The sequence below is a fragment of the Dendropsophus ebraccatus genome, chromosome 5 (genome assembly GCF_027789765.1).
Source record: "Dendropsophus ebraccatus isolate aDenEbr1 chromosome 5, aDenEbr1.pat, whole genome shotgun sequence".
NCBI classification, from domain to species: domain Eukaryota; kingdom Metazoa; phylum Chordata; class Amphibia; order Anura; family Hylidae; genus Dendropsophus; species Dendropsophus ebraccatus.
Window position 1 is genome coordinate 103,421,492 of NC_091458.1, and position 25,291 is coordinate 103,446,782.

The window sequence follows — 25,291 nt, forward strand, 5'->3', positions numbered from 1 at the left end:
TAATTGATGCCTCCATGGGAGTATCAAACAATTCTTCTCCCCGAGGGACTCCATAAAGGAACGGTCATCTATAAAGGTATAAACTACAGCTCCAGCTAACAGCTGCAAACACACCTTGTTCAGGAGCTGATGCCTCTACAGATCATTGCTTTCTTAGGAAGTGAATTGATAGACCACTGGTAGTTCATTACATGATCCATGTGCCTGAGGGACTCTCTAAAAGAAGCTATTTATCTGGCTGCTTGATGTCATATATGAAGACACAATATGGGGAGTGCAAGTAACATCATAAGAGAAGAACTGGTGTTAGGCTGGGTTCACACTAACGTATTTCTTATTTGCTAACGGATCCGTCCATATTAATTGAATGGATAAGCAAAAAACTGATGAGCAGGCTGATACAAACTGATTGCAAAATGTTCACTTCTTTTCATTGTCCGTTTGCATTTTGGCTTTTAAAAACTGACATTTCTCCATCAGTTTGCCTCAGTCAGCATCAGTTTGCATATCAGTTTATTTTTTCCCTTTGGTTTCTCACTTCTTCTGCGCATATTCAGTGATAAAACTGATGAAAACTGTTAACTTGCAAACAGGTAAACGGAAATACCTTCTCTTTAGATCCGTCCTCATTGACTATAATGCAAAAAAAAAAAAAAAAAACACGGAAGTGCACTTTCCATTTGTGTTCTGTTTTTACAAACGAAGAGGAAAAAAGCTGTACGCAGGATTTTTTTTTTCCGTTCACAAAAACGGAACCCTGACTGAATACACGCAAACGGAGCATAAATATGACAAACGGAGTACAATAAAAATACATAGAAATGAATGGGGTGTTGGACGGATACTTCAGATTCCATTTATGTTGTTTTAAAAATGGAACAGCTAAACAGAACTGTGGCGGAGAGAAAAAAAAGTCAGTGTAAACCCAGCCTAATATGTATATTTCACTAACTTGATTGATATTCTAATGCTGTGGACCCCACTAGTGTTCGTTACACCATATCTGTACTCTCTGAAGTATGAGCATATATTATTGATGACGGTTGCCGATATGGTTAAGATATTGTTAGTAAATTGTAAATGATACTTTGTAGGACAGAAAAATCTTATATATTCTTGCATATGAGTGGCACATAGTAAACAAGCAATCAGTTCTCTTGGGTCTATGAGCAGATAAGGGATTAGTTGTGCATTCAGACCAGTTAATTTAACTGGCAGGACATATTCCACAAAGATATATCCCATCTCCCATTTTTACTATGCACAGTATGTTCATAGTATTGAATGTACTTTGATGTAACTTATTTGAGCAGGGGGTTCTTGAGGTAGTAAAACTGAGAAGCACTGAGAACCACATATTGCATATATGAGACCAGTTACTACTATGCTGTGAGGCAAGGCCATGGAATTTCTATCAGCAGCTGCATACATGGCTCTGAGCTGTACACTGGATTTATAAAGTGTACATAAGCCACCATCTGTGAAATGACTGTAACCTTGTGACTGAAACTGTAGTAGAGTAGCAGCATTAGAGCAGTACACTGCACATCATGAAGCTGGCAGGACAAGAGTAATGTGATCTCTAGAGTCAGACTGCACGGTTACCTGTCTGTATGAAATGATTTAATACAATATCTGAAGAAAACTTCTTGTGTTTTTACACAGTGTGTAGATTATTTTAATGCACTACCCAACCCAAGAGATATATGACGAAAGTCGTTATCTTAACCCCGCTTAATATTCATTGTTTATTAGTTGGTTTTACAGTACATTTGGTGATGGTTTAATGAAGCATTACCTGCATCCAGTAAAAACCAGTAAACAGATCAGGGGAACATTTGTGAAACATTAGGCCATGTCAGGTGGATAGAACACTGGCAAAAGTTGCTTCATCTTCCTGCACCCTCACTGCTGACAGATTCCCTTAATAAATACCCATCCTTAATTGTTCTAATGATAAAAAGTAACAGTATGGAGTAATGGTGCGTTTATACGGAACGACTGGTCAACAGCCAAAAAGATTCCGACATGAAAACAGTGGAACTTAACTAATTTTGGGGTGCTGAAATCGAAAATTTTTAAATTAGCTTTAATTTTCAAGATATAGACTTACTTTCTATATTGCTCACAGCCTGTGATAAAATACTGAGAAAAGTTTGATTCGGCTCTGTATATGATTATATTGTGGGGGTGATTCGGCCCTGTATATGATTATATTGTGGGGGTGATTCGGCCCTGTATATGATTATATTGTGGGGGTGATTCGGCTCTGTATATGATTATATTGTGGGGGTGATTCAGCTCTTTATTTAATTTTATTGTGGGGGTGATTCAGCTCTGTATACGATTATAATATATGTGAACAGTTAGGCTTAAGCGATCTTAAAACGATTGCAATAACGATTTTTCCAAACAATATATTGTTTCATCTAAACGCTGATCGTTAAAAAAACACATTGTTATGTCGAAATCGTTAATTCGATTGGACGAATTATTGCTCCGTGTAAATTAGCATTGCTCTATGTACCTGCATCTACCTAGCAGAGAAAGTCCTAGTCTCAAGTTAGTTCCAGACACATTCTGAAACCTACATGCAGGTAAAAATTGTAGCTGTTTTCTTCATTTTCTCACATTCCAAAAGGTGTACATTTGTGCAGACAACTTGGGTATGGCAACAGACTACCAAAGCCCTAAAGATGGGTTACAGGGACACTATACTCACAGATGTTACATGAGTTGGAGATCCAGTACTGGTAGGCCATGTAGGTGCAGAGTCTGTGGCAGGGGGATCCCAGACTGAGGATGTGGATTCAAAATCTGTCCATTTCTTTTGGGAATCCTGGGCATATGTATTTCGGGGAAATGAAAGCTTGCTAAAAACTTCTGTGACAAGAACAAACAAAAAAAGACAGGTATGAGAGGTAACATGTACTACTTCGAAAACCAAGTGTGAATTAACTGTAAATGCAGCAATTTATAGAATATTATATATAGTATGTTCTGTGGCTAAAACATGCAATTAAATGACAACACTCCATAAAAATGCAGATGTGCTCACCTCCTGTTAAATTGAAGGAATTGCTTGGTCCAAAGGCAGAGAATGAATTGAGTGCAACATAATCAGGACTGTTAGGACTGCTGATGGGGCTCCACAAGCCAGAGCTAAATGTGGAATAAGGATACAGTGAGCACTCTCAAAAACCACATCTACAAAGTGGCACACTAGATCACAAAACCTTAAAAATTCCCCACTGGTCACTTGTAGTGTGAACAAAATAAATTCTCCCACAATTACTTTGTATAGTAGGATGGGCAGCTTTAGGAAGAGTCCTGGTTGTTCTAAACCTCTTCTTTTTAATTATTATAGAGGACACTATGTTCTTGGAAATTATTAGTGCAGTAGGAATTGTTTGCACCCTTCTCCAGATCTGTGCCAGTTCACAGGCAGTTCTTTCTCCCTTATGGCTTGGTTTTTGCTCTGATACAAGTTGTAAGCTGTGTCACCATAGGGCCAGTTCACACTGAGCAAATCTGGTGGAATTCCGCCACGGAATCCCGCCTGCCTCAGTGTCAAACAGTACCTTCACTAATAGAATTGACATGTTAATTCCTTGAGCAGAGGGCCGCAGGCCCTCCCATAGTGTCAGACAGTGTGTCTGAGGCAGGCAGGATTCCGTGGCCAGTGTGAACTGGTCCTTATATAGTTAGGAGTGTGTCTTTCCAAATCATGTCCAATCAGCTGAATTTACCACAGGTAACTCCAAGAGAAATGGAAGGCCCCAGAGCAGAGTTTCAAGTGTCCTAGCAATAGGTCTGAAATTTGACATTTTAGTCAATAAATTTTCTAAAAATTGTATTACGTTCTTAATATGGAGTATTGAGTACAGAATAAGGGAAAGCACAAGTCTGAAGATATGGTATAAGCAACTTGTTAATAAAGTGGACCTCTCACAATTCTTGGTATATCTGTATCAGCTAAAGTTTTTATACCTGTTAGATAATGCAAAAATAAGCAATTTTGTCAATGCTTTTACTTGGCAAAATTGACAATTTTTGCCCCATACTATGTCCCTATGGTTGACAGCATGTTGTCTAGGCCACGGCCATTGGCCAGGCTCTGACGTCACTTGGTGACCGGGACCTAGAAGGGGTGTGATTCAGCTGCTGAGTATTCCCAGCCAACTTCTGTGTCTCTCCCACTTAGTTTACAGATGGCTTCAGAAAGGTAAAACCTAATATAATAAGCTGCTATTGACACATTAAACTCTTATTCTTATGCTAAAGTTGTAATGACTACAATCCCCCCAAAAATAATAAAATACAATTGTGGACTGCTAGAACAAATATCTAAAACCCATTCCTTACCTATCAGAGTTATCGCTGTCAATGGAGATTGTATGTGACATGCTGATGCTGTTAGAAAGGTCACTTTTTACCACAGATGACTTTGATAACCCACTGCCACCTGCTTTTCATAAGAAAATTAGAAAAGGAAAGCAAGAGGGAACAGTTCAGTGGATTTGATATACAATGTAACTCAGTGGTGTTGTTAGGACTGCTAGTGAAATAATTCTGATACCTGGATTCTTGTCATATCCTGCAGCTACAGCAGCAAATGTGGGATTGCCATTCCTTCCTGGTAGAGACGATGCTTTAGTAAGTTTAGGTTTGGCAACAGCAGAATTCATTCTTAACTCACTAGAAGAAAAAAAATCCCTGGTTACACACAATGGTTATTTTTTAATTTTTCTTATTCTCATTGCCCTTGTACAATATTCACTCCGGTAAAGTCTCCAACTCAAACTATGGCATTTCAACTTACTACTAAGACACTAATTTTGGAAAAATAATAATAATAATAATAATAATAATTTCTATTTTAATTTTTATTTGTTATTGGATTTATGGCCACATAACTTACTGATTGCTTGAGCTGTTAACAATGCTGCTGTAGCTGCTTCTTGCCCCATAGCCCAATGCTGGAGGTGGTGAAGGGGAGGTAGGAGCTGGTGAGGTTTGCCGTTGCTTTAAGAAGTCATCAGCATTGTGCGTCTGGACAGAGAGCTTATAAAGGCTGTCTGCTGCTATAACATTGGGATAGATGGTACAAAATATAAATTATTGTTTTGCTAGCCAAAATAACAAAATAAATCCTTTTACCATACAAAGGCTACGTTCAGGTCTGTCTCAGAGGGTCAGCTCAATGTCTCCATCTGAGATTCCATTCAAATAACTAGACTAAACACATAGTAAGTACTTTTTTTTTGTCTGCTCCAAATACAGTAATTAATTGGTATCCTTCGTGCAGAGATCTGCTTCTCCTCACAGATGGGGCACTCATCTGTGAGCTTCCACTCAGGTGTGATCCTAGCCCAACAAATGAATCCATACTAAAGAAATGGCATTTTATGCCAACCTACATAGAGTTAAAAAAAAAAATTTAGGGGGAGTTATTTTTTTTACAATTCAACATTTACAATTTTCTAATTCCTGTCATCTAGTGTGTAGGGTACGCACTATGCAAACCACATGGTTGTTTCTTCCCCCCTAAATTTATTCTATGTGTATAAGCATCTTTTGTTTTCAGGATTCTTCTTGTAGACTTATGACAATGGACTAGATCACAGGCTAGTCTACAGGAATTTCAGTATGCGTAATAGATACACCATGCAAAAAAGCATCACACTGCACCAGAGCGCTGTGTCTGGGACAAGAAAGCCGCATGCTATACAAAACAGCCACAAACCCTGCTGGTTACATACCACCTCAACATGTGTTTTAGTGGCAACCATAAGTAGCCCTACATGATTATACAATCTGCTGTACTCAATAGCATGGTGTGCTGCTTGATTAAGTAAAGCAATATAAACATTTATGGGCGTAAAGTAGCCTCAGAGTAGTCACTAGCCAACTGTGTTCGGGCCATTAAAGTGAATGGACTCACTTCTCTGCCTCTTGGTATATGTTAGTATCCTTATATACACCTGGGATGTACAGCAATAACACTGTAAACCTAGCTGGTTACATTACTTTCATTATTTTTATGGAAAAACCTACTCCAATGAGTTATTGTACTGATGGAAATCCCTGTGAGTGCTTCAAAAGAACAAGACAATTTTTATACCTCATCTAAAAAAAAAATGTACCCACATAAATGGTAGAACTAAACATATGAAAGGCCATGGTTCAGTATTTTGTTTTTTTTACTGAAATGCATGTATTTTGGGGTAAAAAAGAAAACATTTCTTAACCCCTTAACGACATCGGGCGTAAATTTACGCCCTGATGCCGGTAAGGGAGTTCAGAGCGGGGCCGCGCGGCGGCCCCGCTCTGAACCGCGCCGGTCCCAGGTGCCGCGTGTAGCCCGGGACCGTAGGTATTAGCGGGCACGGTCCGATCGCCGTGCCCGCTAATACAGTAATCAGATGCAGCTGTCAAACATGACAGCTGCATCCGATTACCGGACGCAGCGTCATCCCTGGTGTCTAGTGGGGAGATCGCTCCTCCGGGATGTTATCCCGGAGGAGCGATCTCCGTAAATGAAGCCGGCCGGGGACCGCTCCAAGATGGCGCCGTCCACGGCTCGGCACTCGTTTACTTCCGGCTGCAGCAGCCGGAAGTAAACGAGTGCCTATCTCATGGATCTCTGCAGCATATCTATGCTGCAGAGATCTCTATGAGAGATCAAAGCACTTATACTAGAACTTCTAGTATAAGTGTTAAAGTAAAAAAAAAAAGTGTTGTTAATAGTAAAAAGCCCCCTCCCCTAATAAAAGTCTGAATCACCCCCCTTTTCCCAGGTTATAAATAAAAGTAAATAAATAAATAAATAAATAAATAAACATGTTTGCTATCGCCGCGTGCGTAATCGCCCGAACTATTAATTAATCACATTCCTGATCTCGCACAGTAAATGGCGTCAGCGCAAAAAAAATCCCAAAGTGCAAAATTGTGCATTTTTGGTCGCATCAAATCCAGAAAAATTGTAATAAAAAGCGATCAAAAAGTCGTATATGCGCAATCAAGGTACCGATAGAAAGATCACATCATGGCGCAAAAAATGACACCTGACACAGCCCCATAGACCAAAGGATAAAAGCGCTATAAGCCTGGGAATGGAGCGGTTTTAAGTGTCGTATATTTGTTGACAATGGTTTAAATTTTTTACAGGCCATCAGATACAATATAAGTTATACGTTACATATCGTTTTAATCGTAACGACTTGAGGAACATATATAACAAGTCAGTTTTACCCCAGGGCGAATGGCGTAAAAACACATTTCACCCAAATAAACAAAATGCCTTTTTTTTTTTTATTTCACCACACTTTGAATTTTTTTCTGGTTTCGCAATGTACTTTATGCAAAAATTCAGCCTGTCATTGCAAAGTACAATTAGTGACGCAAAAAATAAGGGCTCATGTGGGTCTCTAGGTGGAAAAATGCAAGTGCTATGGCCTTTTATGCACAAGGAGGAAAAACCGAAAACGCAAAAATCGAAATTTGCTCTGTCCTTAAAGGGTTAAACTAGGTTTCATTAAAGTCTAAACTGTCCTCCTCATGCAGTTGACAGAGATGATCGCTCAGAAGGTGGCATGAGACTAAGCCATCAGACAGCTTGTCTCGCAGATTTGACTAGGAATGGCAGAAAACAATAGGCTATGTTTTGAGATACACATATGCTGCAAATGCTTGAAAATATTAAAATATGTAAGACTTCAAAATAAAAAAATGTAAGACTTCAAACCTCCCAGTAGTGAGGGTGCATACTCACAGCTGCCTGCTTTATGAATTGGCACTGAGTCCCACTCTGGAGGTGGGGAATCTTTCTCGCCTTCTGAGCTGCTGGTATTGCCTAGCTCCTGACCAGTACGACTAGGAAGTAGCTTCGCCAGCATTGACTGTCTGTTCTCCATTACCTTACTGTTGGTACCTGCACAAAACATTAACAAGCCATGCACTGTGAGACGCTGCACCATTAATTTCTGGCAAACCAAAGCTGGTTAGCGACAAAAGGCCAGAAGCTTTCAAAAGAATGAATGTGAAATATACCTCTTGTTTTCTGCAGATTTCTTGGTTTTGAACCATTAACTAAAGACTGCTGCACAGACATTTTGGAGAAATTTTTAAGCTGTTTATTTTCCAGGGGGGTGGTGTATGGCAACTCCAAAGAGCTTAAATGGGAGCGAAAAAAAATTATACATTAGTGAAATAAACACTGTACTGTATGTAATAATCTGTGTTCACATTCAGTGTTTGCTTCTAACCATAACATTGCATGTAATATGCCCAAAATCTATTACATTTGTCACAAGCCTGCTGACAGTGTTAGATGCTATTCGGTCAAGAAGACACATGGTACCTTTCACATATCCATCTGTGCTTCCAGAATGTGGAAAAATGCTTTTATTCTCAGGTACATAGAGTCCTAGGGGATTTTTTCAAGCTACTCAATAGCTGTAAGATGTAATGTCTCCTCTCTCCGCCTTCCCTGCTTGAGTGACACCTGGAAGCTGAGTCCCCAGCAGAGTCAGATATGGGAGGGGGGAGTAAGAAGGTGTTACAGCTTGCTGCACTTCAGAAACTCGGGAAAGCCTCTGACTCTTTGTATTATAGAATAAATGTTTTCTCTATGTTCTGGAAGAACATATAAATATATGAAAAGTATCATGTGTCTCTTTGATGTAACAGCGATTTAACAGTGTTAGCAGTTCGGAAATTCAATTGCAGCTGGCAAGTTCCCATCAAGGGGTAACAAACCTAGGAGCTGCTATAATAAATCTTATTTTTATCTTTATTTAAAGGGATTTTGTCATTTAAAAATATTTGTGTCCTACTTACATTCTCTATGGAGCTGCCGAAAAGAGCCAAGTCAACTCTCTACAGCGGCTCCATATAGAATGAAACCCACATTTGTTTATAGCAGGCGTCGACTATTTTCTATCTCTCACAGTTAAAGGCATGCAGTACTTAAAATAAAAAAAGTCTAAGCTAAAGTGTGCTTAACTTTTTTTCTTGACTGAATGGTTTATCTTTAATGTACTTTCAAAAAGACATAAAAAGCTTATATAATCAGCATTTTCCTTCTCTCACCTTGGTTTAACTTCTGTTACATTCTCCTTTTTGTTGGAGCTAAGAACTTTCTTGCTCTTGTGTTTTACTTTACCAATTTCGCTTTCTATTTTATCAGCAATGGCTTGTTTTCCTTTTAATTTGTCTGGCTCCTAGAAGAAAGAAAAAAAAAACACATTAAAACAAAAATTAAGAGGAGAAAAGAGCTACAGTAAAAAAAAAGTCCACATCCCTTTAGACGCAGAAACACATTAAAAATGCTCAGGGGTTAAAAATATACTGCAGGCAAAAGGCCAGCAAGTACTCTACTGCCACTAAAATACTGGCTAATAAGTGTAGAATATACTAAGAGCTGGTTATTATTCATAATCATTTTCGAGAAAAATACAAATCTTACTATCACATACACAGATTCTGCAAAAGTCCATTACAATGCAGAAAACTCAAACCCATTAATATGTAATTATGATAAAATGAAATGTACTGTGTCAAACTATGCTGCGCAGAGAGAGAACTGCATGCAAGTAACCCATTTCCTGGCTAGATAACATGTCCATTTTTTGCCATTGCTTAGCACCTAACAGGTGACTTGGGATCATACCTCTTTGAGAAGTGGCTCAGTATCAGGATTGGAAGTCTCAGTGGTAGTGGAAGAGCTGTCATCATCTGCAAGAGAGTCCTTTAGCTCATCTTCATGTGTCTTTACTTTTGCTCGTCTTTCTTTCTCCTCTGGTTTCTTTTGGAATTTAACTTTGTGCTGAAGAGATTTTCCCTTCCCTAGGAGTTAAATGTAGAAAAAAATCCCAAGCCTTAATCCAGTGCGCTGTTAAATAGTAGTCCATAGTTAAATTAAATGGGCACTGTCATTAAAAAAATCGATACATCAGACACACATAAAAAGTTTTGATAGGCCACGGTCTGAATGTGTTGGCTGTAACCGATCTAGCCCAGTGACATGAGACCTAGATGGACTTCCAATGCAAGTCTACAGGGCCAGTCTAGGTCTCAAGACACAAACAGGGTGAAGAGTGCGCAGCAGAATCTGTACACTCAGACCCAGACTGATAAGAACCTTTTCACAGGTTTTCCTTCCCGCCCTCCTCCTGTTTAGTGAAACTCCTGGGCAGGAATCTCCTCTTCTGTGTTGACCCAATTCAGCACATGCGCTGCCACGAGCTAAAGCAGTGCAGGTGCACCAACGTGGCCCAGCTCTTTGCTCTAGCACTGTGTAGGAGAGGAGAAGAAAAGTACTCAAAAGTACTCAAGGAGAATGCTGCCCAGGGGTGTTGCTAAACAGAAGGAGGGTGGGTAGGAAGGCCTGAGAGAAGCCGCAGGCCTAGGGCATGGACATTCTAGGCTCCCTTCTTTGACACTGCTCCCTAATATTAAAACTGTCAGCTAAAAGATCAACAGGAGACATTTTAACCCCATGCTAGTAAGGGATTTCATGAGCTAATAAATGGTACCAGTGGCTTTGGGGGGTTGTTGATTTTGCTGATTTGCACACGTTTGCAGCTGCACATCAGGCCACATAAAAGGCCATCTGGTTTATCTATTCTGCCCTTATTTTACTGCCTTGGGAGATATATATATATATATATGTTTATCCCAGGCATGTTTATATTTACTTACTGTATATTTACCAAGCATTTCTGGTAACTTGCCTAGACTAGTTAAAGGTATAATGGTATCTGCAAAAAACTGGGGGTTAAGCATTATATTATATATACTAAAAATCCATGATGTCAGTGTGAAACCAAACTTATACATGTGACTATTTTTCCTGGATTTTAATGTTAATGTCACACTTTGAAATTCAGTATCATGTTCCTAAAATGACTTGGAGTATCAATTTTGCCTTAAACTTAAACTGAAAGTTTTCTAAAGTAGAATCTAGAATTTCACCAACATATCTTCATGTTACCTTTATTTTTTACTGCTGGAGATGGAGGTTGTTCTACAAACACATCGGACGGACTGGTTTCAGCATTGTCGAAATCTTTATCCATTACTTCTATAAGATTTGTTATATCCGAATCATCTGAACTATGCCTAGTATTACCACCACTGGTTCCAAAGTATTCTGGGTGAGAAGTACTACAGGACCCTGTTCGGGGCATCTCCGCTGCTTGCTCTGACTGTGTGTGAGGCACTGTTGGTGGTTGTGCTACCACAAACTGCTCCTGTAAGCCTGGTCCTTGCGGTGGAGCAAGATTTGGTTTTGTTCCACGTGTACGCCTTGTTAAGGTTGAACTGTGTGCAGCACTGCTAGAGTCTGTGGCCGTGGAAGAAGCTTTGCTTGATGGCTGGGTTGTAGACACTTGTGCTGTCATTCTGTTGGATACACCCGAGTTTTTTGCTCTAGCTGTTTCCACATCAGATGTATTCCTGTGTACGCTGGATATTGTGTTGCTCTGCTTCTGATTACCCGTGTTTCGGGAGCTGGAATTCCCACTGTACAACCCTCTGTTAGAGCTGTTGTTTGAGTCACTTCCAGAAGAATTAAAGCTAAAACATAAATGCAAGAGGATTATTCACTAGCTTAGATTGTAGCATTTCACATACAACATCATACAGCATAATAATAAACTAGAGTTTTTTTGTTATTTATTATTACTTTGCATTTTCTCACATCACTGGCAGTCACAGTAGTTTAAGCTACCCTCTGTGTCTTTATGTTAAAAGCCATTCTCCCCATCTTACATAGAGAAAAGTGTAACTGGCATACAACATGCAGAAAGAAGGCCAAAGCACGTCAGAGCAGGATTATAAAAACACAGCTGCTTTCTTTTAAAAATAACATTAAACCTATCCCCAGGTTGTGCACAGTATTACAGCTTAGCTTCACTTTAATCAATCTGAGCTGTAATACCACACCCAAACTGAAGGTAAGAGAGGTGCTGTCTCTGGAAGAAATCTGTATTTCTAACCTTGGAAGTCCCCTTTAGATGCACAGCACTTCTCTGCACCAAATCTACTCCAGTTATGAGACGGGAAGACCTGACCATCTTTAAAGTACGGGGCAACTACGCTGTAAGTCACAATTATTTGGGCACATACATCTTGTGTACAAAATGTGTGATTTTTTTTTAGGTTTAGAGGTAAGGGGCATTTGATTCCATCCAATCTAGGGATAGAAAAAGCAGGTAATCGTTATGACTGACAGAGATGTTAGATGGTCTAAAATAAAATAAAAAAATCCTTTTTTGGGGTTTTAGGCGTATTGACAGCAAACAAAATACAAAGTTTAAGAAGGAAAAAAAAAAAAAAAAAAACTTACTTGCTTTCTGTGGATATACCAACTATCCTTCTGAGATCAAAGGGTCGGCCCAACTGAAAAGGAGGATTTGATGCCTCAAAAGAGAGTCGCCTTCTGAACGGCTCCCAAATTCCTTGAGCTTCTAAGTAGGCTGTTCCAATAACCAAAAGAAACAGCAAACTAGGTGAAAGAAAAAGAGAAGAAAAAAAAAACAAAATTAGTAGCATGCACACAAAAACGGTGGAAACAAATAAGGAGCTTTTTAATATGTACAGTAGGGGGAAACACGGAGGCACAGAGGAAACGGAACATTTGTGAGCACTGAACTTTGAAACGCTTAGTAAACCCATAAGGGATTCAAGTGCAGTGTGTGCCATTTATTCCCAAACACACATTTCCCTGTTCTCCTGATCCATAGGAATCCCAGCAGTCAGACCTCTGTTGATCAGTATGTTATACCCCATGCTATGGATAAGGAATACCAAGCTCTGGTGGGAATACCACTTCAAGCCTATAGGTGCCTACACAAAAGACCCAGGTTGGCTGAATCAATTGATGGGTGCTATTAACTAGCTTGTGTGCCACCACTCCACAGGGGAAGAAACCAAGGGAAAAGGATCAGGAAAGAATTCAGTGATACAGAATAGGTGAATGAAAAGATTAATTAAATTCTATACAGATACCTCATAATTCCTGAGATTACGACATACAGTGCCAACTCCCAGTTGGGCCGAGGAAGTGCTTCTGCACATGATGCCAGCACGTGGTATGGAAGCGATGCATTAAGTATAAAAACAAATTCAGAACCTCCTGCTGTAACAATCTTTAGCTCACGAATCACTCGCGAGGAGGTGAAATCTGGTGTAAACCTGCAGATCACAGAGAGAACACAATAGTTTTTAGTGTACCATCAGGGAACTTCCAAAAAGTGAACCCATATCCGCATAAATATTAAAGCTATACATTGTTCTGATTTATAACCAGATGTATATTGGATGCTGGGCTGGTTCACATTAAACTCCTTGGTGATGTTTCTATATGGTGCTAAACTGTGTGCAAACCATGCAATTGTATGAGGAGAAAAGGCCAGCTATCAGACAGCTAAGCCCTCCTGTTGGGGAAGAAACCTGCCAAGATCTCATTGCCTTAGTCCAGTTTCAGGTAAGTGTATTATAGGGTGCAGTTTTATAGCAGTAATAGGGCCACGGGGTCCTAGATTGCCTGCAAATCAAATTATCCAAATGAACGCTTCCAGTTTGGTTAACCAGACCCCCGGTGTAGCCACGTCTTGTGTCCATATCACACACATACATCTGATCCCGGGCTTAGACTGCAGTCACACTCGGCTGCCATGCAGTTTTTGAGCCAAAACTATGTGTGGATTTAAAAGTTATGGGAAGTGAAGGCCTTTGCTACAGCGTAGAAAAAATTAGCACTGAATCAAAGAAAAGAATTACATGCAATGCACGCCTCCTGCAGGGTCACTGTGTGCCAGTTATTGTGACTATTTATTGTATGTAGAAATTTTGGAACAAGGAACAATAACATTCAATACCTGCCAAGCATGCTTTTCCTCTAGCACAGCAGTGATTCAAAGATGACATACAGGTACAGTGTTATAAGTTACTTATTTGTATTCAATGCAATCTTGTAGCGATATATAGTGTAGTACTACAAAGGACATGCTGTAAGCTGTATTACTGATGACTGCTAACAAATGGCACAGAGATCAAAAGGTAAAGTGGAACATGCACTAGTTACATGAACGGAATATGAGCAACTACACATATACACTCCTTGTACAGAACCTTGGTTTATCTGCTCTGCTTATTTTAGAACGTGTGGAATCTTATACTTACAATATGACAATTTCCTTAGAGGAATTGGGACTTAGTGCAAACTCCTGACAATTTAATATCTTGAATCCATATCCTTCACAGGAATATCCACTGATTTCCATGCTTTTTACTGTGACTTGAAGCTGCCCTGTGTTCTCAACCTTGAATGTTCGCTTAAGGGTAAAATTTGGCTCTCTTGGCTTTATTTCTGAATGAGAAGAAATGTGAAATGCATCACAGCTGAATTATAAGAGCCCAAGCCATCACATTTATAGAAAGGCAAAGTAAACTTTAGAACCATATATTGAAAGTACAACTTTTCTGACTGGACTATGACACGATTATGCTACTAGTGACCAATACATGCCATCATGTGCCCATTATAGCCATTTTTTCATTAGAGGACAGGCGTCAGCATGGGCACTCAGAACACTCAGTGCATTATGCAGCTCAGACACCTCTCTATCATAATAGCCAGCATTACCTTTTTAGCATATCTGGCTGCTGTTTAGAAACAATGGCCAGAAAAAATTGACAGGCAAATTATTTCCACAGCAATATTTAACAACGACCGCTGTTCAATACACTGTGTGAACAAAGGCCGTTGTTTCAAAATTATTTCAACGCTATTCATTTTTTATGACAACAGCGGCCATAGTTCTTGTCATAAAAGATGCATAGTAACAGCATCTCACATAGGCGGTAGTATGGAAAAAAGGAAAACTTTATTCCAGCATGGCACACATAGCGACGTTTCAACCTTAATGGTCTTTTTCAAGCATACATAGCTCGGATCACAGCATAGTATATAAGGGATCATCAGCCAATAGGATAATTCCAGCAATTAACAGCATTTAACACTATTGTTAGTGGTTTTAACTCTTAAGACACGTTTGATGCACTTTTGATATGTTTAAATAAAGGAAATGTGTATATGTTTTATAGCACGGGATTGTGAAGGGTTAACTATTGTTAATTTGTTAATTGCTGGAATTATCCTATTGGCTGATGATCCCTGATATACTATGATCCTAGCTATGTATGTTTGAAAAAGACCATTAAGGTTGAAACGTCGCTGTGTGCGCCATGCTGGATTAAAGTTTTCCTTTTTTCCATACTAATGCCTATGTGAGATGCTGTTACTATGCTATTGGACTTATATTACATTGTCCCAATTGGACACTGGGATGGGTAACTATTGCATCTAATTTTTCCTTTTTTGTACACCATCTTTAGACCGGAGGGTCTTTGTGGGGAAGTGCTATAGTTTTTTTCTTTTTTTGCACAGAAAAGATGCATAGTGTGAACTATATTAGTCTAGCCCTCACACAATTGTCTAGCCATCACCAAAAATTCTTTAAAAATATATTTAACATAAAAACATTATTTTTGACAACACATTCCCTTCAAAGTCCTTTCACTTCAGCTTTTTTCTGGTTTTCAACAAATTAACCGACCGTTCACTTGCTGCATAACGTTTCTCACCCTTATAAGTGTCACAGTCATAAGACAGTGGGATGTGTTGTATACATAAAATGAAAATTTATCATCTACAGATTTTACCATGATTGAGGCAGGGCAAGGTGCCAAGAGATGGAGAGTAAGAAGCAGAACTTACTGTCTGAGCACTCTTTCAGAAAGGCTTCTGTAATTTTGAACCTCAAGTAGCTTCCTGGACCAGGGGTTTTTCCAGCAATCTTAATGTTCTCATTTGCGCCTTGCCCTTTCACTGTTATTATGTCAATGACTGTTAAATTATTTCTGCAAGGATATATAAAGTGAAAAGTCAGAACAACCTTCTAAAACCATTATTAGGCATCCAGATAGTGGAAGTGAAAGATGACTAAATACATGGAAAAGCACCCTGGTGTTTTATACGCAGAACTGAAAACAGACCACATTTACAATGCACTAGTAAATATTTTAAGAAGCAAAGTTGCCAATCCTTTGGAAAACTGCTCACCTAGGAGAAGGGGAACTTCTGCAGCTCCGTGTACTTTGTCAAGCAGACCGACATTCTCTTTTAAGGTGCTATCACCTAGATTTGTTTTTACTGATTAGACCCAGATACTGGTACTTTTTTTTTTAATCAGTTTAAAATTTGTTTGTAATTTTTTAAAATTTCATCTGTTTTACATTATGGGGGCTGCCATCTTGACTTAACAGGATTTAGTGACGGTAAGTCTCGTGGTCAGGCATCATAAACATCTCCTGACCATAGTGCTAGTATGGAACACATTAGTGAGCATGCTCTATGGGCATACTCCACAGGGAGGGAAAAATGACGACGACGTCGTCGGCGACGACAATAATAATAGTTTTTATTTGTATAGCGCACGCAGATTCCGCATCTGTATGTTTGGGTTTCTTTTGTGTGGGAGGAAACCGGAGTACCCGGAGGAAACCCATGCAAACACGGAGAGAACATACTGATTTGAACCCAGGACTCCAGCGCTGCAAGGCTACAGTGCTAACCACTAAGCCACCATGCTGCCCTGTATAATCGGGGAACCCTAATTTTGTTAAGGATAGTTACATTTAATTTTTTTTAGCTGACTATAAGCACTCTTTAAAGAGAACCAGTCACTTAGTGTAAGCACTTTAACGTTCTGACACAGTGTGCTTTATGTTCTTGATAGCTTTATTACCCGGAACAATACACTTTTGATGTGGTCTAAGAGTGTCAGGAAATGTGTGTCACTGACAGTAGTGCTTCTAGTTCACCAAGCAAACTCTGCCTCTTGGTTGACACACAAGGTTCACCAACTAGCGGCAACCCTGCATGGCTATTAAGTGCATATGCTGTCAATGGATCTCATGGTGCACAAGCAGGCTCCCTGCACATACGCCTTGAGAACATTGTGTAAATTAAGAGGTGGAGTAGGTATAACGTCACAGGGAGAGTTGTGAGCCAGGAGCACAATGGACCGCAGCACACCCCTCTCTGGTACGCATGGAACACATTAAAAATGGTATTTGAGGGTGAATAAAGCCACCAAGAGCACAGACCAAGGTATGACATGTATCAGTGCAACATTTGCTCGCACACTGTCAGCAAGTCAAGGGCTTACATAAAGTGACTGATTCACTTCAATTAATTAAAAGCCAAGTAGCCTTTAAGCAGTTTCCAGCTATAAGAAAACTTCTTTATCCAACATCCTACATCCAACTGGATGTAGTGGAGATCCTGTCTCCTCAGGCAATTAAACAGGCAGCTCAATGGGTAATGTAATTTTTTTAATGGTCTTTTAGTATATTTCCACTTTTTCTGAAAACTTACCTTACTATAAGTAATGAAGATACAGTTTTGTTTAGCACGGGAGTGAATCGTATTTTAACACTCTTTTTTTCTCCAGGCTTAAGAATAATATTAAGAACAGACTGGCGGGATGGTCCTTCCACAAAACCTTGACTGCTCAGTACAGGCTGCACCTTTTAAAGTACAAGAAAAAAAAAATAGAAAATTAAAACATATACTGGCAGAAAACAAAACACTCATGTCACATTAGACCCCAATTAACAAAAATGAATCAATCACTAATTAACCAAAATTAATGTTTATTTAATTAAATCACAGAACAACAACATATAAAAACAAGACCTGGGGAGGTGGGAGACCGCGCTGCTGGGACACGTTGTTTAAAGTGCCAGTGCATCCATATACAAAAATATTGTAAACTGTATAGTATAATTCATCCAGCATAAAGTGCATAGGTAAAAAGTGCTAGTGCCAGTTGCTACAGTACGCTGATAAGAATCACATACATATAAACAAGTAAATATATGGATGCACTGGCACTTTAACCCCTTAGCGACCCATGACGTATCTGATACGTCATGGTGCCGTTTGGGGTGTTCACAGCGGGGTCCCGCCGGGACCCCGCTCTGAACGGTGCTGATCCCGGCTGACACGTGCAGCCGGGCAGTGCCTTTATTAGCCGGCGCAGGTCCCGTTGCCACGCCGGCTAATTAAGCCTCTAAGTGCAGCTGTCAAACCTGACAGCTGCACTTAGAGGCTCAGGTAAACACGTCCCTGGTGTCTAGTGGGACGGATCTCCCCCCCGCGATGCGATCGCGGGGGGAAGATCCGTTCTTCTGCCCGTGCCGGGCCTCAGCGTCGGAATGACGCTGATCCCGGCTCGGCAATAGATTGCTATGGCCTGCAGCAGGCCATAGTAATCTATGACCGATCTAATCGATCTTTGCTGTGTATATACACAGCATTGATCTCTATGAGAGATCAGTGCTGTCTATATACAAGTCCCCCAGGGGGGCTTCTAGTTACAGTAAAAAAAAAAGTAAAAAAGTGTTTATTAATAAAAAATCCCCTCCCCTAATAAAAGTCCAAATCACCCCCCTTTTCCCATTTTATAAATATAAATTAATAAATAAATAAATAAACATATTTAGTATCGCCGCGCGCGTAATCGCCCGAACTATTAATTAATCACATTCCTGATCTCGCACGGTAAACGGCGTCAGCGCAAAAAAATTCCAAAGTGCAAAATTGCGCATTTTTGGTCGCATCAAATCAAGAAAAAATGTAATAAAAAACGATCAAAAAGTCGTATATGCGCAATCAAGGTACCGATAGAAAGAACACATGGCGCAAAAACTGACACCTCACACAGCCACATAGACCAAAGGATAAAAGCGCTATAAGCCTGGGAATGGAGCGGTTTTAAGGAACGTATATTTGTTAACAATGGTTTGAATTTTTTACAGGCCATCCGATACAATATAAGTTATACATGTTATATATCATAGTAATCGTAACGACTTGAGGAACATGCATAACAAGTCAGTTTTACCATAGGACGGACGGCGTAAATGCAAAACTCCCCGAAATCAAAACAAATTCGTTTTTTTTTTCAATTTGACAGCGCAAATGATTTTTTTCCGGTTTCGCAGCATATGTTATGGAAAAATAATGCCTGTCATTGCAAAGTACAATTGGTTTCGCAAAAAATAAGCGCTCATATACGTCTCTAGGTGAAAAAATGCAAGCGCTATGGACTTTTAAACTTAAAATGGAATAAGCAAAAGCGCAAAAACGAAAATAGGCTTTGACCTTAAGGGGTTAAACAACGTGTCCCAGCAGCGCGGTCTCCCACCTCCCCAGGTCTTGTTTTTACATGTTGTTGTTTTGTGATTAAATTAAATAAACATTAATATTGGTTAATTAGTAATTGATTCATTTTTGTTATTTCGGGTCTACCATATACATTTTTGGTGTAGTCTTGTTCAGTTCGGTATGTGGGGGACATTTTGATAGTCCTTTACATAGGTTTTGATTCGGGATTTATAGGTGTTCTTAATTACTGCAAATTATCTTTTATAATGTAAGAACACTGCTGTCCCTATGTTTTTATACATATCAGTTAGAAACTGTATATTACTGTATGTAAGATACTATGTTACTTGCTTAAAACAGCTATTCCCTTTTTTCACTAAAAATGCTCATCAGTCTAAACATTTCTATTACAGAGTAATATTCTCTGCAGAAGATCACTATTATTTAAAGGGGTACGCCAGAGAGTAAGGAGTTTTTTTTTCTAATATATTGCCTTAATCTAGTTATATTACTTCATAATATAATTCATTAAAATAAATGTATACTTTTTTGTTTATATATCAGCTTCTGTTGCAGCAGTAAGGGGTGACACCATTCCCTCTGCTGCCACCAATGTTTATGTTGAGAACTGCAGTTCCTGGCCCCCTGCTCTGATCAAGCACTGCCACACAGCACTATGGATACAAACCATGGTAAAGCCGTGTCGCTCTTTACGGCTACCATGAACTTACATTCTGTCCTATTTTGGGTATACTGTGGTATGTACTTTGCATCTTAGGAGGATCATGTTCTATTAAAGGTCATTTATTGTGCTATTGGTGTGATATCTTACTATGCCCTCCCATATATTCTAGCAATATATGCTAAGTATTTGTCCAGTATATATTGTAATTATAATGTGTATTAGAATATTTATTTTTACTTATACCCACCGACCGGTGGATTGCACTCTTCATTCCTCAGTGCTATTTTCTCTTATTTTATCATGTTTGTTGAAGGTCATGAAATAAAATATACAGATTTTCTACTCTCAATGTCCAGCATCTTTTTCTGAATGAAGGTTTAGGTATTCTATATCTACTTATTGACACTGTATAAAGGACTTTTTCTATTTGATATATTGTTAAAATAAGAAGCCAACGTATACAGGTACACACAAGCACAGGCCAATTGACAACTATTTACTACATTCCGGTCATTTCCCGAATACATACATGTACTGACTGACTCAAAGGCATTGTGTGCTTCAATTTTAAGTCTCAGTCAACACAGGTACATGTTAGAAACCTGTACATAGGCACTAGTTGGCCTAGTTGGATGTGTAAGGGCTAGTGATAGGAGCTATCATGGCACATACTGTACAGTACAACAAATGCAAAATGTAAACATTGTCAAAAGAGGAATTTATGTAATGCTTTCATCTTAGAAAGGTAAAGAATGTGTAGCATATTTGGTTATACAGAAAATCCAACACAAATGTGAAGTATTCACACCAATAATATTTGCCCGCATACTTACATTATTTCTGAATACTTTGAATTCAAGTGTCTTCAGATCTATATTTATTGACTTACTAACATTGAACCTGAAAAAAAAGAGACAACATTAGAGAAGTCAAGTATAGACAATTGACATACAATTTCCCAGAACAGAAGTTGACTGCTCCCCCAGTGCTTACTAGTTATTATACTATAGGAGTCACAATACCAGATGGACGAGAAATGAATCTCTTGCACCCACACTAACCATACAAAGGAATTATCGCCCAGAAGGCACGGCCTACGTACTAAAGTAGCTCCTGGTAGTGTCAAATACAATTCACTGGTGGGAAACTATATATTAAAGGGGTTATCAATGTAATTGGGTAATTGTACTGCAGAATAAAGGTAACATATAAGTTTTATTACCAAGTGAACTGCATAAAAAAACTCCTCACAAAAAGGTGCAGAACTGCAGGTTTTTTTCCCCCCAATTTCAGACAAGAATATTTTTGTTTTGTTTGCAGTACATTTTATTGTATAATAAAGGGTGCTTTTAAAAATTTATATTGGTCCCACAAAAACATGCCCTAATGTGGTTCTGCATAAGGTAAAGAAAATAGTTATTGTTTTTAGAAGGTTAAAGTTACAAACGTGCCAAAAAACCCTGAAGGGGAAGGGGTTAGGAAGTAATGAATTGTCAGTGGTCATGCTAAATGTTTACAAATTAAAACATTGCCAGCCAAGAAAACCCTCTTCTAGTAACCGTCTAAAGGTTTCATTTAGATAAAGTAACTGGACAGGTAAGATTTTATAATATAATGCTTCTACACTTACCTGTCTAATATCCTATCTAGCACCAAAGAACTATTAGCATAAAGTGCCAGGGGTAGAATCTGGACATATATAGGTACATCGGCAGGGTTTTCTAGTGCAATTTCTTCTTCCTGTTGCAAAATATTGCCAAGCCATTAATATTCCGATGCTACAGTTGACAGATCTAACTCTTATTAGAAAGTTCTAAAACAAACACTGTATACCATTCCTTTAAAATTATTCTTGCTATTCTTGAACAGTCGCAGTAGAAACAGAAGTAAATTATACTTCCTAAGTTATCAATATAATCAATTTATGACCCACAAAGGCACAAAACAAAGCTGCTTCTCTTACCGATGACGTGTTGGTATTCGTTAGGGGAAAGTGTACATGTCGGGCAGAGGTAACAATAGACGGCCATATAAGCTCAGCCTTAACCTCTGAAAGGACATTTTTCTGAAGATCAGTGTCCACTTCAAATACAGCTTCAGGTCTAAAAAGAAAACAAATGCTGCTTTCAGCATAGATACAAAACACACTTCCATTTTCGTTAAAACAAGTCTGTTAGATGAAGCTGAAGTTTACAAGCAGACAGATTCTCAAGTTTGAAACCTGACCTTTAAATCCTACGTTGCAAAAAGGTTCCTGTTTCTGTCTAGAGTAGCTGAAGACTAAAAAGGGAAATGGTGCACAAACAAATTTTCTGCATTATGTATTTATAGCAAAATGACATCTAAAAATAACACTAAGCTGCACCTACCATTACTAACTTAAAGGAGAAGTCTGGCGGGGGTGGGGGTGTAATCAGTTCGGGCAGGGGGTGAATATAATTTTACTGTTCCCAGTGCCTACATAGCGCTATGCCCGCTCAGGGACCATTGCCGGCATTCTGCATCTCTCACTTCTTTACACAACCTGGCTGATGGAAGCCCCGCTCAGCCAGTTAGTGACTGGGGCAGGACACCACTGCGGTCACTGATTGACTGAGTGGGCTATATCCCACCCTTTCCTGCCGGGTCATGACGTACACAAAATCTGTAAGAAAATATGACATACGGCAGGGTCTGGGGTCCAGTAAGTATACTTTTTTTATTATGTTTCTCCCACACCCTGTTGGCACTCAAATTTTTGATATTGCCAGACTTCTCCTGTAACAAATTCTTACAATATGGCTTCCTTTACATATGTTCCCAATTTCTTACAGAGAAAGATATTAGAGATATGAATTTACAAAACCTACTGAATCAGCTCCAGTAAGTTATTGTTAAAATAACATCAAAAAAATGAACGTTAGTCCGTTTCAAACTTGTACAAAGGGGGAAAAAACAACTAATTGTAGGACAGGAATTGCAAATCTGTCAATTTGCAAAATATACAGAAATATTACAATGAAGTTTTGGTTTCAAGTGATAGAATTTTAAGGAAAAAAAACACATTTACGGACTTGTTTCTACTCACGTATTTGCATTTTCACGGATTTCAGACCACTTCTTATAAAGGTTTTCATAGTTATCCCAATCTGCGTCCCAAGCATCCTCTTGCATTGCTACATGGTGCTGAATCTTTACTTCATCTGGGGACAAAATATGCAAAGTATTTATCACATGTGGTAACTATCTTGTTTACACTAATATTCTATATAAATAAATTAAGTACCAATGGGTTGTAATGTAAATTCCCTTGGTAACTTTTATAATAGAAGTAGAAATAAAAGATCTAAGGTTCTGTCTAGCTTGTTCCGCCATTTAGCAGCTAGGCCTCAACTTTAGTAAAGTCTTTGATATGTGGTGAATAACTCTGCAAGCATTAAAAGGGGTTTCCCTTAGTTCACTTTACTTTTTTTATCACCTATGCTCAAGAAAGGATATTAAAGGGGTTATCCAGCGCTACAAAAACATGGCCACTTTCCCCCCTCTGTGGTCTCCAGATTGGCTGGGGTTTCAAACTGAGTTCCATTATAGTAAATAGAGCTTAATTGCAAACCGCACCTGAACTGCAGACAAGAGAGGGGGAAAAGTGGCCATGTTTTTGGAGCGCTGGATAACCCCTTTAAGGCCACAAATCGTGCAGCTAATCAATTTACAATAGAGAGGGTTGGGTAAGATGGACTGTATTTCTTAAACAGCTACAAAGAAATAAGTGCATAAGCATTACAAAAATACTTTGCAAGGCAAGCCTTTAAGAAACGCTAGCTGTTTCACCTTTAGAATGGAGAGCATATGTGGAAAGTTTGCCTCTTTTCCAAAGTTAAAAGCCCAACAGAGTAACATCAAACAGAAAATCAAGCACCGTAATGAAAGTGCTCCAAAATAGTTGAAGCCAGCAATCTTTCATCTTAAAATGACTTACTTTTTGATAAAAATGGAAGTCCAACATAACAGTGGTCACCACAATTTAAAGCAGCATCAAAATATATATTGGCTATCTGCAAAGTAAAGAAAAAATAAAATAAAATGACCAAAACGTGCATTGAAAGCGAACATATAATTGGGTGCACTCATCAACAGTAACACTTTAACTGCCAAGAGGAAAAGTGAATAATAATTATCTTCTGATAGTGGCAGCTGTCATGGGGTTAGATATATTAGGCAGCAAGTGACCAGCCAGTTCTTGAAGTTGATGTTTTAACCCTTTGAGGACCAGGCCCAAAATGACCCAGTGGACCGCGCAAATTTTGATCTTAGTGTTTCCGTTTTTCCCTCCTTCCCTTCTAAGAGCTCTAGCACTTTCAGTTTTTTATCTACAGGCCATGTAAGGGCTTATTTGTTACAGGAATAGTTGTACTTTGTAATGGCGTCTTTCATTTTACCATAACATGTATGATGGAATTCCAAATATATTATTTATGAAGATATAAATTGGTGAAATCGCAAAAAAGAATGCAATATGGTAACGTTTGGGGGGTTCCTGTGTCTACGTTATGCACTATATGGTAACAGCGACATGACACTATTATTCTATAGGTCAGTCTGAACACAACCATATGCAGGTTACACAGATTCTCTAATGTTATATATGTATTTTTTTATGAAATCCTTTTTTTTGGCAATTAATTATAAATAAAATGGGACTATTGTGACGCTTATAACGGTTTTATTTTTTCACCTACGGGGCTGTATGGGGTGTCATTTTTTCCGCCATGATCTCTAGTTTTTATTAATACCATATTTGTGAAGATCGGACGTTTTGATCACTTTTTATTAATTTTTTTATATATATAATGTAACAAAATCGGTAATCTGCGCACTTTTTCCCCTCTTTTCGTGTACGCCGTTTACCGTTCGCAATGACACTTGTTATATTTTAATAGATCGGACAATTACGCACGCTACGGTATATTATATGTTTATCTATTTATTTATTTTTATATGTTTTATTATATAATAGGATAGGGGGGTGATTTCAACTTTTATTGGGGGAGGGGTTTTGGGGTAGTGTATTAGTGTTTTTAACTTTTTTTTTTTTACACATTTGAAGTCCCTTTGGGGGACTTTTACATAGATTAGTTTGATTTCTACACTGATGAATGCTATGCCATAGGCATAGCATTGATCAGTGTTATCGGCGCTCTGCTCATTGAGCCTGCCTGTGCAGGCTTAGAGTAGCAGAGCGCCGATCGGACCGCACGGAGGCAGGTAAGAGACCTCCAGCAGTCCGTTTTACCGATCGGGACCCCCGCAGTCACATTGCGGGGGTCCCGATCGGTAAGTGACAGGGGACTCCCCCTGTCACTTACACCTAAACGCCGCGATCG

The 25,291-nt window shown here is 39.0% G+C and overlaps 1 protein-coding gene across 3 annotated transcripts in view; it reads right to left on the reverse strand.

The window, feature by feature from the left end:
- Window positions 1-25,291, reverse strand: part of TMEM131 (transmembrane protein 131) — a 134,416-nt gene that overhangs the window by 2,274 nt on the left and 106,851 nt on the right. Inside the window, exons 21-40 of one of the 3 annotated variants that reach the window (XM_069970850.1) lie at window positions 23,887-23,962; window positions 22,996-23,110; window positions 21,892-22,030; window positions 21,559-21,668; window positions 20,762-20,828; window positions 17,450-17,601; window positions 15,788-15,930; window positions 14,191-14,377; window positions 13,015-13,200; window positions 12,353-12,511; window positions 10,997-11,580; window positions 9,674-9,849; window positions 9,094-9,224; window positions 8,053-8,174; window positions 7,775-7,933; window positions 4,922-5,081; window positions 4,580-4,698; window positions 4,366-4,468; window positions 3,059-3,162; window positions 2,723-2,883 (exon numbers count right to left, since the gene is read on the reverse strand). In XM_069970850.1, coding sequence (XP_069826951.1) covers window positions 2,723-2,883; window positions 3,059-3,162; window positions 4,366-4,468; window positions 4,580-4,698; window positions 4,922-5,081; window positions 7,775-7,933; window positions 8,053-8,174; window positions 9,094-9,224; window positions 9,674-9,849; window positions 10,997-11,580; window positions 12,353-12,511; window positions 13,015-13,200; window positions 14,191-14,377; window positions 15,788-15,930; window positions 17,450-17,601; window positions 20,762-20,828; window positions 21,559-21,668; window positions 21,892-22,030; window positions 22,996-23,110; window positions 23,887-23,962 — 3,153 coding nt within the window. Of the gene's footprint in view, window positions 1-2,722; window positions 2,884-3,058; window positions 3,163-4,365; window positions 4,469-4,579; window positions 4,699-4,921; window positions 5,085-7,774; window positions 7,934-8,052; window positions 8,175-9,093; window positions 9,225-9,673; window positions 9,850-10,996; window positions 11,581-12,352; window positions 12,512-13,014; window positions 13,201-14,190; window positions 14,378-15,787; window positions 15,931-17,449; window positions 17,602-20,761; window positions 20,829-21,558; window positions 21,669-21,891; window positions 22,031-22,995; window positions 23,111-23,886; window positions 23,963-25,291 lie in introns of all 3 variants that reach the window. The other 2 variants (XM_069970849.1, XM_069970848.1) reach the window with 2 other exon arrangements.